The sequence below is a fragment of the Salmo salar genome, chromosome 19, assembly GCF_965601325.2.
Source record: "Salmo salar chromosome 19, fSalSal1, whole genome shotgun sequence".
In the NCBI taxonomy this organism is placed as follows: Eukaryota; Metazoa; Chordata; class Actinopteri; order Salmoniformes; family Salmonidae; genus Salmo; species Salmo salar.
This window is the reverse complement of record NC_138309.1, coordinates 62,754,762-62,773,024: the sequence shown is the minus strand read 5'-3', so window position 1 is coordinate 62,773,024 and position 18,263 is coordinate 62,754,762. Positions and strand designations below refer to the sequence as shown.

Genomic DNA, 18,263 nt, shown 5'->3' with positions numbered 1-18,263 from the left:
CTCATCGCCTTGACCATTCAGATCGATGGGCAACTACGGGAACGAAGAAAGGAGAAGAGATTCAATTTCACTCGCCCGCCCAAGGATTCCACCTCGCCTCCGAGGCATCCCTGAGGTCCCCAAATGGCTCCGTTACCGAGAGAACCCGAGGCTACCTGAGTTCCCCCGAGAGTCAACAAAGTCTGTCGATTCACCTCTTCCATAGCCAATGCAACTAGGCAGAGCTAGGCTGTCTCCAGCTGAATGGCTATACAGGCTTCACACTAAGAGTTGTCTGTATTGCGGGACAACTGGTCATTTTGTCTCCACCTGTCCACTAAAAGACCAGGCTCACCAGTAGGAGCGAGTACTCTGGTGGGCCATACGGAGAACTTTTGTTCTCCCCTGACTCACACCCCTTTTCATGCCAGTCGAAATCTCTCCGGGTACTCATCGACTCTGGGGCCGATGAGAGCTTTATGGATGCTACTCTGGCGTCCGAGCTGGGCACTCCCACCCTGCTGGTCATCTATGAACATTCGAACATCTTGGCCATGTTCTGTTATAATCTCCACCCGGCACAGCCAGAAGAGGACTGGCCACCCCTCATAGCCTGGTTCCTCTCTAGGTTTCTTCCTAGGTTCTGGCCTTTCTAGGGAGTTTTTACTAGCCACCGTGCTTCTACACCTGCATTGCTTGCTGTTTGGGGTTTTAGGCTGGGTTTCTGTACAGCACTTTGAGATATCAGCTGATGTAAAAAGGGCTTTATAAATACATTTGATTCGATTTGGACGGGCACTCTATAGGCCGGGTCATCCACAAGACCACCCCCATCAACCTACATGTATCAGGGCACCACAGCGAGACGATCCAATTCCTGCTCATTAAGTCTTATCAGGTTCCCGTGGTATTGGGATTCTCTTGGCTCCAGCTAGTGCCATCATGGGCTGGAGCCTGTTTTGCCACGCTCATTGCCTGAAGTCAGCGCAGCCTGACCCAGGACATCTTCCTGGGGGCTCGGAAGTTGCCCCGGACCTCCGGGAGGTGTTCAGTAAGGCCCGGGCCACCGCAACGACCCTATGACTGCGGGATAAACTGATGTTTTTCCTGACGCGGTCCACTCCTCCAGGCTTGCCTGCCACTCGGGTTCCCATCGGACCCTGGCCTTTTTGCGACAATGCTTTTGTGCGACGCCTATCATAGTTCCTAACATCTCCACGTTCGTTGACACATGCATGATCTGTGCACCGAACAAGACTCCTCGGCAAGCACCGGCTGGTCTCCTTCAACCACTGCCTGTCCCTCACCATCCCTGGTCTCACATATCCCTGGACTTTGTCACAGGTCTCCCTCCGTCTGATGGCAATCCCGACATCCCGACAGTAGTGGACCGGTTTTCCAAAGCCGCCCAATTCATTCCTCTCCCCAAGCTACCCTCTGCCAAAGAGACGGCCCAGCTCATGGTGCAGCACGTCTTCCGGATCCATGGACTCCCAGTGGACATGGTCTCCGATCGGGGTCCTCAGTTCTCGTCCCAGTTCTGGAAGGCGTTCTGCACACTCATTGGGTCGCGGCCAGCCTGTCCTCCAGGTTCCATCCCCAGTCCAATGGCTAGTTGGAGCGAGCCAACCAAGACCTGGAGACGACTCTTTGCTGCCTGGTCTCCGCCAACCCCACCACCTGGAGCCAGCAACTAGTGTGGGTCGAATACCCCTGCAACACCCTTCCTTGCTCTGCCACAGGTCTCTCGCCCTTTGAGTGTTCCCTGGGTTATCAGACTACGCTCTTCCCTGAGCAAGAGGAAGAGGTCGGCATACCTTCAGCCCAGATGTTTGTCCGCCGCTGTCGTCGTACCTGGAAGAGAGCCCGGTCGGCCCTTCTCACCTCCAGATATCGACGACAAGCGGACCGCCACCGGACCCTGGCATTGTCTTGGGCAGAAGGTATGGCTGTCCACCCAGGATCTGCTCCTCCGTGTGGAGTCCCGCAAACGTTCCCCCTGGTATATCGGCCCTTTCCCCATCTCCAATGTCATTAGCCCCTCTGCTGTTCGTCTTCTGTTGCCCTGTACCCTCCGTATACATCACACTTTTCATGTGTCTAGAATCAAACCCATGTCTCACAGCCCTTTGTCTACTGTTTCCTGACCCTGAGACTGCCTGCCGTTCTGTACCTTTTGGACTCTGATCTGGATTACCAACCTCTGCCTGCCCTTGACCTGCCGTTTTGCCTACCCGCTGTTCTAGTAATAAACTTTTGTTACTTCGACACTGTCTGCATCTGGGTCTTCCCTAAAACGTGATATGGTCAGTATATGTCATGGAAAGAACAGGTGTCCTTAATGTTTTGTATACTCAGTGTATATTAGTGTATACTTTATAAGTAAACAGTTTGTGTGCAAAATACAGGCGACCTTACATTGTTTCTAACCCTCACACCCCACACACGGTCAACCGGTGGTGAAAAGTACTTAAGGAAAAATACTTTAAAGTACTACTTATGTATTTTTGGGGGGTATCTGTACTTTACTTTACTATTAACATTTTTGGCAACTTTTACTTTTACTTCACTACATTTTGAAAGAACATTTTGTATTTTTTACTCCATACATTTTCCCTGACACCCAAAAGTATTAGATACATTTTGACAGGAAAATTGTCCAATTCACACACTTATCAAGAGAACATCGCTGGTCATCCCTACTGCATCTGATCTGGCAGACTCACTAAACACAAATGCTTCATTTGTAAATTATGTCTGAGTGTTAAAAAATTATTTAAAAAATTGTGCTGTCTGGTTTGCTTAATATAAGGTATTTGAAATTATTTGATACTTAAGTACATTTTAGCAATTCCATTTACTTTTGATACTTAAGTATTTTTAAAAACAAATACTTTTAGACTTTTACTCAAGTAGTATTTTACTGAGTGACTTTAACTTTTACTTGAGTCATTTTCTATTAAGGTATCTTTACTTTTACTCAAGTATGACAATTTAGTACTTTTTCCACCACTGTGGTCAACTCTCTATATTGACTTACCCAGAGAGGCAGACTGACTCCCAGGTCCTCCGATCCTCCCCTTCTCCTTCTTCCCAAACAGGCGTCCAATGGAGGACTTGATGCTCTTCTTCTTGCTGGCTTTGTGGAGAGAGTCCTGACTACTGGTGGTTGCAAATTAATCACAGAACATCACTGGTGAACAAAAAAATGCAACCATTTCAAATATTTCATATAAGGAAATCAGGCAATTGAAATAAATTCATTAGGCACTAATCTATGGATTTCACGACAGGGAATACAGATATGCATCTGTTGGTCACAGATACCTTTAAAAAAAAGGTAGGGGCATGGATCAGAAAAACCAGTCAGTATCTGGTGTGACCACCATTTGTCTCATGCAGTGCAACACATCTCCTTCGCATAGAGTTGATCAGGCTGTTGATTGTGGCCTGTGGAATGTTGTCCCACTCCTCTTCAATGGCTGGGCACAGTTGCTGAATATTGGCGGGAACTAGAACACTCTGTTGTACACGTCGATCCCGAGTATACCAAACAGCTCAATTGGTGACATGTCTGGTGAGTATTCAGGCCATGGAAGAACTGGGACATTTTCAGCTTCCAGGAAATGTGTACAGATCCTTGCGGCTTGGGGCTGTAAATGATGAATGGCACGACAATGGGCCTCAGGATCTCATCACGGTATCTCTGTGCATTCAAATTGCCATCGATAAAATGCAATTGTGTTGGTTGTCTGTAACTTATGCCTACCCATACCATAACCCCAACGCCACGATTGGGCACTCTGTTGACAACGTTGACATCAACAAACCGCTCACCCACACGACGCATAAACGTGGTCTGCGGTTATGAGGCCAGTTGGACGTACTGGCAACTTCTAAAACAACGTTGGAGGCGGCTTATGGTAGAGAAATTAACATTAAACCTCTTGAGGATACCGTAGGATAGGGGGCGCCACAGCGCATTTTGAAAAAAAATCGTTCCCATTTTCAACGGCCTACTAATCAAACTCAGAAGCTAGGGCATGCATATACTTATTATATATGGATAGAAAACACTCTAAAGTTTCTAAAACTGTTTGAATGGTGTCTGTGAGTATAACAGAACTCAAATGGCAGTCAAAACCCCGAGACCGATTGAAACAGGAAGTGGAATTCTGAATTGTGGACTCGACTTCTCATCTTTCCCTATAAATAACACCGTTAACCATGGTTCAGTGAGCACTTCCTATTGCTTCCACTAGATGTCGCCAGTCTTTTCACAGTGGTTTGAGCCTTATAGAGTCAAAACTCAGTGAATGAGACGAGTTGGAAATTGGTCACAGGGGATGGGCCATCACCATTATGACGCCGGCGGCCATGTCTGCCCCCACCTTTGGAAACGGTTTTAAAGCCAATGAAATCATCCCCCTCGAATCTTATTGGCTCTCTTGGTGTTACAGGCCCTGAAGATTAATGTTTTACAACGTTTGACATGTTTGAACGAACCTACATGCGGGAGAATCGCATTTTATCCGGAACTTCAGCCCTGCGCTTGGAGAGAGCCATAGGACGCGCTACCAACATCAGGCTAATGGAACGTGAAGTATGGACTTTTTGACCGAAAATACATCTGTTGTGGACCTGGGATGCTTTCTGATGAAGACAACTAAAGGTAGGCGATTATTGACAATATTATACAAGATGAGATGTGACATGCGATTGTTTCCAAGATGGCGCCGAGCTCTGTATATTAGCTCATTTTCTGAGTATCGCATCTCCTTTTATCGCAAAGTGTGATTACCCAGTAAAGTTAATTTAAAATCTGGTATGACAGGTGTTCTCAAGAGATATTCATCTATAAATGTTAGATTGACAATATAAATTTAAAAAATCGTTATAGGATAGTAATTTAGGGAAATGTAGCATTGTTTACCGGGACGCTTTTGAGGGGAAATTATTTAGTCAACCTCAGACAGAGATGTAAAATGCTGTTTTTATATATAAATATGACCTTTATTGAACAAAAGAATGCATGCATTGTATAACATGATGTCCTAGGGGTGCCATCTGATGAAGTTTGTAAAAGGTTAGTGCTGCATTTAGCTGTTTTTTGATTATATGTGATGCAAGTGGTTGGTCGGAAAATGGCTATGAAGCTGCTTTTTACGATGGACTCATCTAACATAATCTAATGATTTGCTTTTCCTGTAAAACCTTTTTGAAATCGGACGACGTGGGTCGATTCAGGAGAGGTGTATCTATAAAAAAAAATATATATATATTAATTTTTTTTTTTTTTAATTATGATTTTTTTTTAATGCTAATTGGCGATATGATTTTTCGCTGGATTTTGATCCCGGTGACGGGATGAGACGCTGAAGAGGTTTTAAATTATCTGGCAACAGCTCTGGTGGACATTCCTGCAGTCAGCATGCCAATTGCACACTTCATCAAAACTTGTCACATCAGTGGCATTGTGTGGCAAAACTGCACATTTTAGAGTGGACTTTTATAGTCCCCAGCACAAGGTGCATCTGTTTAATGATCACGGTGTTTAATCAGCTTCTTGATATGTGACACCTGTCAGGTGGATGGAGTATCTTGGCAAAGGAGAAATGCTTACTAACACTTACTAATACTTTACATGTTGCGTTTATATTTTTGTACATTGTCACTGAAATAGTTGGTAATCTAGTCTACTTTATATCCATTCTATTGGCATTAATATATTTTAGATTTTATTTTATTCAACCTTCATTTCAATACAGAGTCATATACTTTCCATTACCTAGCTTCCCAGCAAACACACATTGTCTCAATGTTGACTAAAGTAATAACTGTACCTGCGGAATTCGCGGTGATCATCCAGCCCAGCCCCTGGGTGTGTGTGAGTCATTCTATCCAATCGCAGAGCACGAGGAACCGGAGGAGGGGTGGAGTCAATCAAGGCTAGCGCTCGGCAGTCGTCGCCCTCTTTGCTGTTCTGTATTGACAGACAATCAGTTCAATTGAGTCACTGTAGACAACTATTTTAATCAAATCCCAAATCAAATCAAATTGTCTTGGTCACATACACATGGCTGGCAGATGTTATTGCGAGTGTAGCGAAATGCTTATGCTTCTAGATCTGACAGTGCAGCAGTATCTAACAGGTAATATCTAACAATTCCACAACAAAACCTAATATCTAACAAATTCCACAGAACCTAATACACACAATCTAGTAAAGGAATGGGATGAGAATATATAAGTATAACATATATGGATGAGCAGTAACAGAGCGGCTAAGATGCAATAGATAGTGAAGGATACAGTATACAGTATATACATATGAGATGAGTAATGTGAGATATGTAAACATTATTAAAGTGGCATAATTAAAGTGACTAGTGTTCCATCTATTAAAGTGGCCATTGATATCAAGTCTGTAGGTAGGCAGCTGCCTCTCTGTGCTAGTGGTGGCTCTTTAACAATCTGATGGCCTTGAGATAGAAGCTGTTTTTCAATCTCTCTGTCCCAGCTTTGATGCACCTGTACTGATCTCGCCTTCTGGATGGAAGCGGGATGAACAGGTAGTGGCTCGGGTGGTTGTTGTCCTTAATGATCTTTTTTGCCTTCCTGTGACATCAGGTGTTATACGTGTCCTGGAGGGCAGGTAGTTTGCCCCCGGTGATGCGTTGTGCAGACCGCACCACCCTCTGGAGAGCCCTGCGGTTGTGGGCAGTGCAGTTGCCGTACCAGGCGGTGATACAGCCCGACAGGATGCTCTCAATTGTGCACCTGTAGAAGTTAGTGAGGGTTTTCGGTGACAAGCCACATTTTTTTCGCCATCTTCACCACACTGTCTGTGTGCGTGGACCATTTCAGTTTGTCTGTGATATGTACACCGAGGAACTTAAAACTTTCCACCTTCTTCACTGCTGTCCTGTCGATGTGGATAGGGGGGCACTCCCTTTGCTGTTTCCTGAAGTCCACGATCATCTTTTTTGTTTTGCTGACATTGAGTGAGAGGTTATTTTCCTGACATCACACTCCAAGGGCCCTCACCTCCTCTCTGTAGGCTGTCTCGTCATTTAGTCATTTAGTCATTTAGTTCAGTTACCTTAGCTTTCTTGGGAACAGGAACAATGGTTGCCATCTTGAAGCATGTGGGGACAGCAGACTGGGATAGTGATTGATTGAATATGTCCGTAAACACTCCAGCCAACTGGTCTGCACATGCTCTGAGGACGCCACTAGGGATGCCGTCTGGAGCTGCAGCCTTGCGGGTTAACACGTTTAAATGTCTTACTCAGGTTGGCCACGGAGAAGGAGAACCCACAGTCTTTGGTAGCAGGCCGTGTCAGTGGCACTGTATTGTCCTCAAAGCGCGCAAAGAAGTTGTTTAATTTGTCTGGGAGCAAGACGTCAATGTCCGAGACGGGGCATTTTTTTTTTGTAATCCGTGATTGTCTGTAGACCCTGCCACATAGGTCTCGTGTTTGAGCCGTTGAATTGCGACTCCACTTTGTCTCTATACTGACACTTTGCTTGTTTGATTGTCTTACAGAGGGAATAACTACACTGTTTGTATTCAGTCATGTTTCAAGTCGCCTTGCCATGATTAAATGTGGTGGTACGTGCTTTCAGTTTTGCGCAAATGCTGCCATCAATCCACGGTTTCTGGTTAGGGAAGGTTTTAATAGTCACAGTGGGTACAACATCACAGAGTCCGCGTATACATCAATGTTAATGTCTGAGGCTACCTGGAACATATCCCAGTCCACGTGATTGAAGCAATCTTGAAGCGTGGAATCCGATTGGTCAGACCAGCGTTAGATAGACCTAAGCACGAGCGCTTCCTGTTTTTAGTTTCTGCCTATAGGAGGGGAGCAACAAGATGGAGTCATGGTAAGATTTGCCAAAAGGAGGGCGGGGGAGGGCCTTGTATGCATCGTGGAAGTTAGAGTAGCAGTGGTCGAGTGTGTTACTCGCTCGTGTACTGCAATCAATATGCTGATAGAATTTAGGTAGCCTTGTTCTCAGATTACCTTTGTTAAAATCCCCAGCTACAATAAATGCAGCCTCAGGATATATGGTTTCCAGTTTGCATAAAGTCCAGTGAAGTTCCTTGATGGCCATCTTGGTATCCGCTTGCGGGGGGATATACACGGCTGTGATGATAACTGAGGTCGAGTTCTCTTTGGAGACAATACGGTCGGCATAATGAATTTTAATTGCTGTATGAAGATGTGTCCATTTGAGTAACTTCTTCGCTAGTTTGCTAGTTTAAAGGAAAAATAAACAAAAAACGATATTTATGTGTCACCGGCCACATCATCATCACAGGATTTTGTATAATCATGACGTGGCCAGTGACACTTTGCTTCTTGAAAGTCCAATGTCTTGAAAACTTGACTGCTGACATGCAAAACATCTTGGGACTGTACCAACAGTGGACTAATGATAAAAATACCAAAAGATTAATTTTGAGTGGTCCTTTAATGTATTACCTTATAAACAGTTCCAGCCATTTAAATCACAATAGAAAATGCAATGTATTTGTTGTACTGTAAACATTTCAGCTTGATTTAGTCACAGTACACTTGAGACCTTCAGCAACAATAATACCACAGTTTTCCATATTTATTTTTTCTCATCAAACAAATACAAACACAATCAACAAACACAATCAAACACAGTGCAGACATAAGGAAGAAGCTCCTTTATCCAGCAGGAAAAACTCGTTGAAATGAAGTTATTACAACCAGATTACAAATCAAATCAAATTGTATTTGTCTCATGCGCCAAATACAGCAGGTGTAGGTAGACCTTACCGTGAATTGCTTACTTAAAAGCCCTTAACCAACAATGCAGTTTTAAGAAAATATTTACTAAATAAACTGAAGTTAAAAAAAAAAGTAACACGGGGTACCGGTACAGAGTCAATGTCCGGGGGTACAGGTTAGTCGAGGTAATTGAGGTAATATGTACTTTTTTATATGTATATACACAGTGGCTTGCGAAAGTATTCATCCCCTGGGCATTTTTCCTATTTTGTTGCCTTACATCCTGGAATTAAAATAGATTTTTGGGGGGTTTGTATCACTTGATTTACACAACATGCCTACCACTTTGAAGATGCAAAATATTTTTTCTTGTGAAACAAACAACAAATAAGACAAAAAGACAGAAAACTTGAGCGTGCATAACTATTCACCCCCCCAAAGTCAATACTTTGTAGAGCCACCTTTTGCAGCAATTACAGCTGCAAGTCTCTTGGGGTATGTCTCTATAAGCTTGGCACATCTAGCCACTGGGATTTTTGCCCATTCTTCAAGGCAAAACTGCTCCAGCTCCTTCAAGTTGGAAGGGTTCTGCTGGTGTACAGCAATCTTTCAGTCATACCACAGATTCTCAGTTGGATTGAGGTCTGGGCTTTGATTAGACCATTCCAAGACATTTAAACGTTTCCCCTTAAACCACTCGAGTGTTGCTTTAGCAGTATGCTTAGGGTCGTTGTCCTGCTGGAAGGTGAACCACAGTCCCACTCTCAAATCTTTGGAAGACTGAAACAGGTTTCCTCAAACATTTCCCTATATTTAGTGCCCTCCATCATTCCTTCAACTCTGACCAGTTTCCCAGTCCCTGCCGATGAAAAACATCCCCACAGCATGATGCTGCCACCACCATGCTTCACTGTGGGGATAGTATTCTTGGGGCGATGAGAGGTGTTAGGTTTGCGCCAGACATAATGTTTTCCTTAATGGCCAAAAGCTCAATTTTAGTCTCATGTGACCAGAGTACATTCTTCCATATGTTTGGGGAGTCTCCAACATTACATTTGGCAAACACCAAACGTGTTTGCTTATTTTTTTCTTTAAGCAATGGCTTTTTTCTGGCCACTCTTCCGTAAAGCCCAGCTCTGTGGAGTGTACGGCTTAAAGTGGTCCTATGGACACATACTCTCCGCTGTGGAGCTTTGCAGCTCCTTCAGGGTTATCTTTGTTCTCTTTGTTGCCTCTCTGATTAATGCCCTCCTTGCCTGGTCCATGAGTTTTGGTGGGTGGCCCTCTCTTGGCAGGTTTGTTGAGGTGCAATATTCATTCCATTTTTAATAATGGATGTAATGGTCTGTGGGATGTTCAAAGTTTCAGATATTTTTTTATAACCCAACCCTGATTTGTACTTCTCCACATCTTTATCCCTGACCTGTTTGGAGAGCTCCTTGGTCTTCATGGTGCCGCTTGCTTGGTGGTGGCCCTTGCTTAGTTGTATTGCAGACCCTGGGGCCTTTCAGAACAGGTGTAGATATACTGAGATCATGTGGCAGATCATGTGACACTTAGATTGCACACAGGTGGACTTTATTTAACAAATTATGTGACTTCTGAAAGTAATTGGTTGCACCAGATCTTATTTAGGGAATTCATAGCAAAGGGATCAATATATATGCACACACCACTTTTCCGTTTGAATTTTTTAGTATTTATTTAAACATGTAATTTTTTCATTTCACTTCACCAATTTGGACTATTTTGTGTATGTCCTTTACATGAAATCCAAATAAAAATCTATTTAAATTACAGGTTGTAATTTAACAAAATAAGAAAAACGCCATGGCAGATGAAGAGTTTTGCAAGGCACAGTATATATATATATACAGTGAGGGAAAAAAGTATTGATCCCCTTCTGATTTTGTACGTTTGCCCACTGACAAAGAAATGCTCAGTCTCTAATTTTAATGGTAGGTTTATTTGAAAAGTTAGAGACAGAATAACAACAAAAAAATCCAGAAAAACACATGTCAAAAATGTTATAAAATGATTTGCATTTTAATGAGGGAAATAAGTATTTGACCCCTCTGCAAAACATGACTTAGAACTTGGTGGCAAAACCCTTGTAGGCAATCACAGAGGTCAGACGTTTCTGGTAGTTGGCCACCAAGTTTGCACACATCTCAGGAGGGATTCTGTCCCACTTCTCTTTGCAGATCATCTCCAAGTCATTAAGGTTTCGAGGCTGACGTTTGGAAACTCGAAACTTCAGCTCCCTCCACAGATTTTCTATGGGATTAAGGTCTGGAGACTGGCTAGGCCACTCCAGGACCTTAATGTGCTTCTTCTGGAGCCACTCCTTTGTTGCCTTGGCTGTGTGTTTTGGGTCATTGTCATGCTGGAATACCCATCCACGACCCATTTTCAATGCCCTGGCTGAGGGAAGAAGGTTCTCACCCAAGGTTTTTCAGTACATGGCCCCGTCCATCGTCCCTTTGATGCGGTGAAGTTGTCCTGTCCCCTTAGCAGAAAAACACCCCCAAAGCATAATGTTTCCACCTCCATGTTTGACGGTGGGGATGGTGTTCTTGCGGTCATAGGCAGCATTCCTCCTCCTCCAAACACGGCGAGTTGAGTTGATGCCAAAGAGCTCCATTTTGGTCTCATCTGACCACAACACTTCACCCAGTTGTCCTCTGAATCATTCAGATGTTCATTGGCAAACTTCAGACGGGCATGTATATGTGCTTTCTTCAGCAGGGGGACCTTGCGGGCGCTGCAGGATTTCAGTCATTCACGGCGTAGTGTGTTACCAATTGTTTTCTTGGTGACTATGGTCCCAGCTGCCTTGAGATCATTGACAAGATCCTCCCATGTAGTTCTGGGCTGATTCCTCACCGTTCTCATGATCATTGCAACTCCATGAGGTGAGATCTTGCATGGAGCCCCAGGCCGAGGGATCTTGACAGTTCTTTTGTGTTTCTTCCATTGGCAGACTTGTTTACGCTGATGTGCGTTTTGTTGCCGATCTTACTTTGCTACCTGACGGTTTTTACTTTTTCATTACCGTATATTTTTACTTTTTCCCTCACTCAACTTTTTTCATTCAACTTTTTCACCCCGGAGGTTTTATCTGGACATGGTTCGTCAGGACTTCAAACAGCCGAAGCTAAGTAACATTAACATGATGCCTTCTAATTGCAGTCGTTGTACTTATAATATACAGGAGAACGATCGCCTTACGGCATGGATAGCTGTGCTGCAAACCCAGCTTCAGACGCAATCGTTAGGCAAGGGCAATTTCAGTATAGGAAAGGATGAAACAGCGTCTGTGCCACCAGTAAGTACAGATAGTAACGTTAGTATAAACCCCCTCGCACGGTCCCCGCAGCCGGACAACTTTCTCATGGCTTCTGGAGGGAAACGCTGTAGGAATGCTCAACCGGTGTCGCTTATTCAGCCGACAGAAACTTTCAACCGGTTCTCCCCATTAAGCGAGTCGGAGTCGGAGGCCGAGACTTCTCTGGTCTCTACTCCTCCCGTTGTGGGGTCTGAGATGCCGACGGCTCCCACCATTAGCTCTGACAAATTGAAAACCCTAGTCATTGGCGACTCCATTACCCGCAGTATTAGACTTAAAACTAATCATCCAGCGATCATACACTGTTTACCAGGGGGCAGGGCTACCGACGTTAAGGCTAATCTAAAGACGGTGCTGGCTAAAGCTAAAACTGGCGAGTGTAGAGAGTATAGAGATATTGTTATCCACGTCGGCACCAACGATGTTAGGATGAAACAGTCAGAGGTCACCAAGCGCAACATAGCTTCAGTGTGTAAATCAGCTAGAAAGATGTGTCGGCATCGATTAATTGTCTCTGGCCCCCTCCCAGTTAGGGGGAGTGATGAGCTCTACAGCAGAGTCTCACAACTCAATCGCTGGTTGAAAACTGTTTTCTGCCCCTCCCAAAAGATAGAATTTGTAGATAATTGGCCCTCTTTCTGGGACTCACCCACAAACAGGACCCAGCCTGGCCTGTTGAGGAGTGACGGACTCCATCCTAGCTGGAGGGGTGCTCTCATCTTATCTACGAACATAGACAGGGCTCTAACTCCTCTAGCTCCACAATGAAATAGGGTGCAGGCCAGGCAGCAGGCTGTTAGCCAGCCTGCCAGCTTCGTGGAGTCTGCCACTAGCACAGTCAGCGTAGTCAGCTCAGCTTTCCCCATTGAGACCGTGTCTGTGCCTCGATCTAGGTTGGGCAAAATTAAAGATGGCGGTGTTCGCTTTAGCAATCTCACTAGTATAAAGACCTCCTCCATTCCTGCCATTATTGAAAGAGATTGTGATACCTCACATCTCAAAATTGGGTTACTTAATGTTAGATCCCTCACTTCCAAGGCAGTTATAGTCAATGAACTAATCACTGATCATAATCTTGATGTGATTGGCCTGACTGAAACATGGCTTAAGCCTGATGAATTTACTGTGTTAAATGAGGCCTAACCGCCTGGTTACACTAGTGACCATACCCCCCGTGCATCCGGCAAAGGCGGAGGTGTTGCTAACATTTACGATAGCAAATTTCAATTTACAAAAAAAAAACCAATGACGTTTTCGTCTTTTGAGCTTCTAGTCATGAAATCTATGCAGCCTACTCACTCACTTTTTATAGCTACTGTTTACAGGCCTCCTGGGCCATATGCAGTGTTCCTCACTGAGTTCCCTGAATTCCTATCGGATCTTGTAGTCATAGCAGATAATATTCTAATTTTTGGTGACTTTAACATTCACATGGAAAAGTCCACAGACCCACTCCAAAAGGCTTTCGGAGCCATCATCGACTCAGTGGGTTTTGTCCAACATGTCTCTGGACCTACTCACTGCCACAGTCATACTCTGGACCTAGTTTTGTCCCATGGAATAAATGTTGTGGATCTTAATGTTTTTCCTCATAATCCTGGATTATCGGACCACCATTTTATTGCTTTTGCAATCGCAACAAATAATCTGCTCAGACCCCAACCAAGGAGCATTAAAAGTCGTGCTATAAATTCTCAGACAACCCAAAGATTCCTTGATGCCCTTCCAGACTCCCTCTGCCTACCCAAGGACGTCAGAGGACAAAAATCAGTCAACCACCTAACCGAGGAACTCAATTTAACCTTGCGCAATACCCTAGATGCAGTTGCACCCCTAAAAATTAAAAACATCTGTCATAAGAAACTAGCTCCCTGGTATACAGAAAATACACGAGCTCTGAAGCAAGCTTCCAGAAAATTGGAACGGAAATGGCGCCACACCAAACTGGAAGTCTTCCGACTAGCTTGGAAAGACAGTACCGTGCAGTATCAAAGAGCCCTCACTGCTGCTCGATCATCCTATTTTTCCAACTTAATTGAGGAAAATAAGAACAATCCGAAATTTCTTTTTGATACTGTCGCAAAGCTAACTAAAAAGCAGCCTTCGCAAATGGAGGATGGCTTTCACTTCAGCAGTAATAAATTTATGAACTTCTTTGAGGAAAAGATCATGATCATTAGAAAGCAAATTACGGACTCCTCTTTAAATCTGGGTATTCCTCCAAAGCTCCATTGTCCTGAGTCTACACAACTCTGCCAGGACCTAGGATCAAGGGAGATACTAAAGTGTTTTAGTACTATATCTCTTGACACAATGATGAAAATAATAATGGCCTCCAAACCCTCAAGCTGCATACTGGACCCTATTCCAACTAAACTACTGAAAGAGCTGCTTCCTGTGCTTGGCCCTCCTATGTTGAACATAATAAACGGCTCTCTATCCACCGGATGTGTACCAAGCTCACTAAAAGTGGCAGTAATAAAGCCTCTCTTGAAATAGCCGAATCTTGACCCAGAAATTATAAAAAACTATCGGCCTATATCGAATCTTCCATTCCTCTCAAAAAGTTTAGAAAAAGCTGTTGCACAGCAACTCACTGCCTTCCTGAAGACAAACAATGTATACGAAACGCTTCAGTCTGGTTTTAGACCCCATCATAGCACTGAGACTGCACTTGTGAAGGTGGTAAATGACCTTTTAATGACGTCAGACCGAGGCTCTGCATCTGTCCTCGTGCTCCTAGATCTTAGTGCCGCTTTTGATACCATCGATCACCACATTCTTTTGGAGAGATTGGAAACACAAATTGGTCTACATGGACAAGTTCTGGCCTGGTTTAGATCTTATCTGTCGGAAAGATATCAGTTTGTCTCTGTAAATGGTTTGTTCTCTGACAAATCAATTGTAAATTTCGGTGTTCCTCAAGGTTCCGTTTTAGGACCACTATTGTTTTCACTATATATTTTACCTCTTGGGGATGTCATTCGAAAACATAATGTTAAATTTCACTGCTATGCGGACGACACACAGCTGTACATTTCAATGAAACATGGTGAAGCCCCAAAATTGCCCTCGCTAGAAGCCTGTGTATCAGACATAAAGAAGTGGATGGCTGCAAACTTTCTACTTTTAAACTCGGACAAAACAGAGATGCTTGTTCTAGGTCCCAAGAAACAAAGAGATCTTCTGTTGAATCTGACATTTAATCTGGATGGTTGTACAGTCGTCTCAAATAAAACTGTGAAGGACCTCGGCGTTACTCTGGACCCTGATCTCTCTTTTGAAGAACATATCAAGACTGTTTCAAGAACAGCTTTTTTCCATCTACGTAACATTGCAAAAATCAGAAACTTTCTGTCCAAAAATGACGCAGAAAAATTTATCCATGCTTTTGTTACTTCTAGGCTGGACTACTGCAATGCTCTACTTTCCGGCTACCCGGATAAAGCACTAAACAAACTTCAGTTAGTGCTAAATACGGCTGCTAGAATCCTGACTAGAACCAAAGAATTTGATCATATTACTCCAGTGCTAGCCTCCCTACACTGGCTTCCTGTTAAGGCAAGGGCTGATTTCAAGGTTTTACTGCTAACCTACAAAGCATTACATGGGCTTGCTCCTACCTATCTTTCCGATTTGGTCCTGCCGTACATACCTACACGTACGCTACGGTCACAAGACGCAGGCCTCCTAATTGTCCCTAGAATTTCCAAGCAAACGGCTGGAGGTAGGGCTTTCTCCTATAGAGCTCAATTTTTATGGAATGGTCTGCCTACCAATGTGAGAGACGCAGACTCAGTCTCAACCTTTAAGTCTTTACTGAAGACTTATCTCTTTAGTAGGTCCTATGATTAAGTATAGTCTGGCCCAGGAGTGTGAAGGTGAACGGAAAGGCTGGAGAAACGAACCGCCCTTGCTGTCTCTGCCTTGCCGGTTCCCCTCTTTCCACTGGGATTCTCTGTCTCTAACCCTTTTACAGGGGCTGAGTCACTGGCTTACTGGTGTTCTTCCATGCCGTCCATGGGAGGGGTGCGTCACTTGAGTGGGTTGAGTCACTGACGTGGTCTTCCTGTCTGGGTTGGCGCCCCCCCTTGGGTTGTGCCATGGCGGAGATCGTTGTGGGCTATACTCGGCCTTGTCTTAGGACGGTAAGTTGGTGGTTGGAGACATCCCTCTAGTGGTGTGGGGGCTGTGCTTTGGCAAAGTGGGTGGGGTTATATCCTGCCTGTTTGGCCCTGTCCGGGGGTATCATCGGATGGGGCCACAGTGTCTTCTGATCCCTCCTGTCTCAGCCTCCAGTATTTATGCTGCAGTAGTTTATGTGTCGGGGGGCTAGGGTCAGTCTGTCACATCTGGAGTATTTCTCTTGTCATATCCGGTGTCCTGTGTGAATTTAAATATGCTCTCTCTAATTCTCTCTTTCTCTCTTTCTGTCTTTCTCTCGGAGGACCTGAGCCCTAGGACCATGCCTCAGGACTACCTGGTATGATGACTCCTTGCTGTCCCCAGTCCATCTGGCCGTGCTGCTGCTCCAGTTTCAACTGTTCTGCCTGCGGCTATGGAACCCTGACCTGTTCACCGGACGTGCTTGTTGCACCCTCGACAACTACTATGATTGTTATTATTTGACCATGCTGGTCATTTATGAACATTTTAACATCTTGACCATGTTCTGTTATAATATCCACCCTGCACAGCCAGAAGAGGACTGGCCACCCCTCATAGCCTGGTTCCTCTCTAGGTTTCTTCCTAGGTTTTTGGCCTCTCTAGGGAGTTTTTCCTAGGGAGTTTTTCCTAGCCACCGTGCTTCTTTCACATGCATTGCTTGCTGTTTGGGGTTTTAGGCTGGGTTTCTGTACAGCACTTTGAGATATCAGCTGATGTACGAAGGGCTATATAAATAAATTTGATTTGATTTGCGAATAATCGCACCAACTGTTGTCACCTTCTCACCAAGCTGCTTGGCGATGGTCTTGTAGCGCATTCCAGCCTTGTGTAGGTCTACAATCTTGTCCCTGACATCCTTGGAGAGCTGTTTGGTCTTGGCCATGGTGGAGAGTTTGGAATCTGATTGATTGATTGCTTCTGTGGACAGGTGTCTTTTATACAGGTAACAAACTGAGATTAGGAGCACTCCCTTTAAGAGTGTGCTCCTAATCTCAGCTCGTTACCTGTATAAAAGACACCTGGGAGCCAGAAATCTTTCTGATTGAGAGGGGGTCAAATACTTATTTCCCTAATTAAAACGCAAATCAATTTATAACATTTTTGAGATGCGTTTTTCTGGATTATTTTGTTGTTATTCTTTCTCTCACTGTTCAAGTAAACCTACCATTAAAATTATAGATTGATCATTTCTTTGTCAGTGGGCAAACATACAAAATCAGCAGGGGATCAAATACTTTTTTACTTCACTGTATATGTATGTATATATATATATATATATATATATATATATTATTATTATTATTATTATTTGGTACTTTTTACCCCTTTTTCATGATATCCAATTGGTAGTTAAAGTCTTGTTGTCACATCTGCTCCTGCCACACCCCCTACTGGACATCCGGTGTCTCATTGACCTGCAGCCATTCCCCCAGTTCCCTCTCCCTCTCCCTTTCTCTCTGTGTGTGTGGTTGAAGACAGGTGTACTGGATTCAGAGCAGTTCCCCACCAGCTGCAACCCGTTCCATAATTAAGACCTCTACAAATACTCAGTCCTGCCACTTCCACTCTGCTAGATCATAATCTCTGCTCAGTCACTATTATGCTTCTAGCCTTTTATGATTATTCAAGATCCTGTTTCCCTGCCTGACGCTGTTATCTTCTCATTGCAGTTTTGCTGCTCTGACTCTGGTACCCTGCTACCCTGTTTTGGATTCAGCTCACCATCACTTCCCTGGATTTCCCTCCGGACCTGTTTACCCTGTCTCAAACCAGCTCACTTCAACCTCAGCCTCCACATCTGGTTTCCTACAACCCACCCAAGCTTCGTCTGACCTGCACTCCTCTCTCCCTGTGTTGCAATAAATATCTTGGTTCAGTCATCCCTGTTTCCTGGTCTGCTCTTGGGTTCCCCTGTGCTGCTCCGCGTAACACTTGTCCCATCGCTACAACTCCCGTACTGACTCAGGATAGGCGAATGTCGAGAGCAATGCGTCCTCCGA

At 44.3% G+C, this 18,263-nt stretch overlaps 1 protein-coding gene across 5 annotated transcripts in view; it reads right to left on the bottom strand.

The window, feature by feature from the left end:
• The window catches only part of LOC106579176 (liprin-alpha-3), a 58,843-nt gene that overhangs the window by 17,688 nt on the left and 22,892 nt on the right, over positions 1-18,263 (bottom strand). For 4 of the 5 annotated variants that reach the window (XM_014158830.3, XM_014158827.3, XM_014158828.3 and 1 more), the window contains 2 exons: positions 5,823-5,962; positions 3,020-3,141 (listed from right to left, as the gene is read on the bottom strand). In XM_014158830.3, the coding sequence (XP_014014305.1) occupies positions 3,020-3,141; positions 5,823-5,962 (262 nt within the window). The remainder of the gene's footprint in view (positions 1-3,019; positions 3,142-5,822; positions 5,963-18,263) is intronic. The other variant, XM_014158825.3, reaches the window with a different exon arrangement.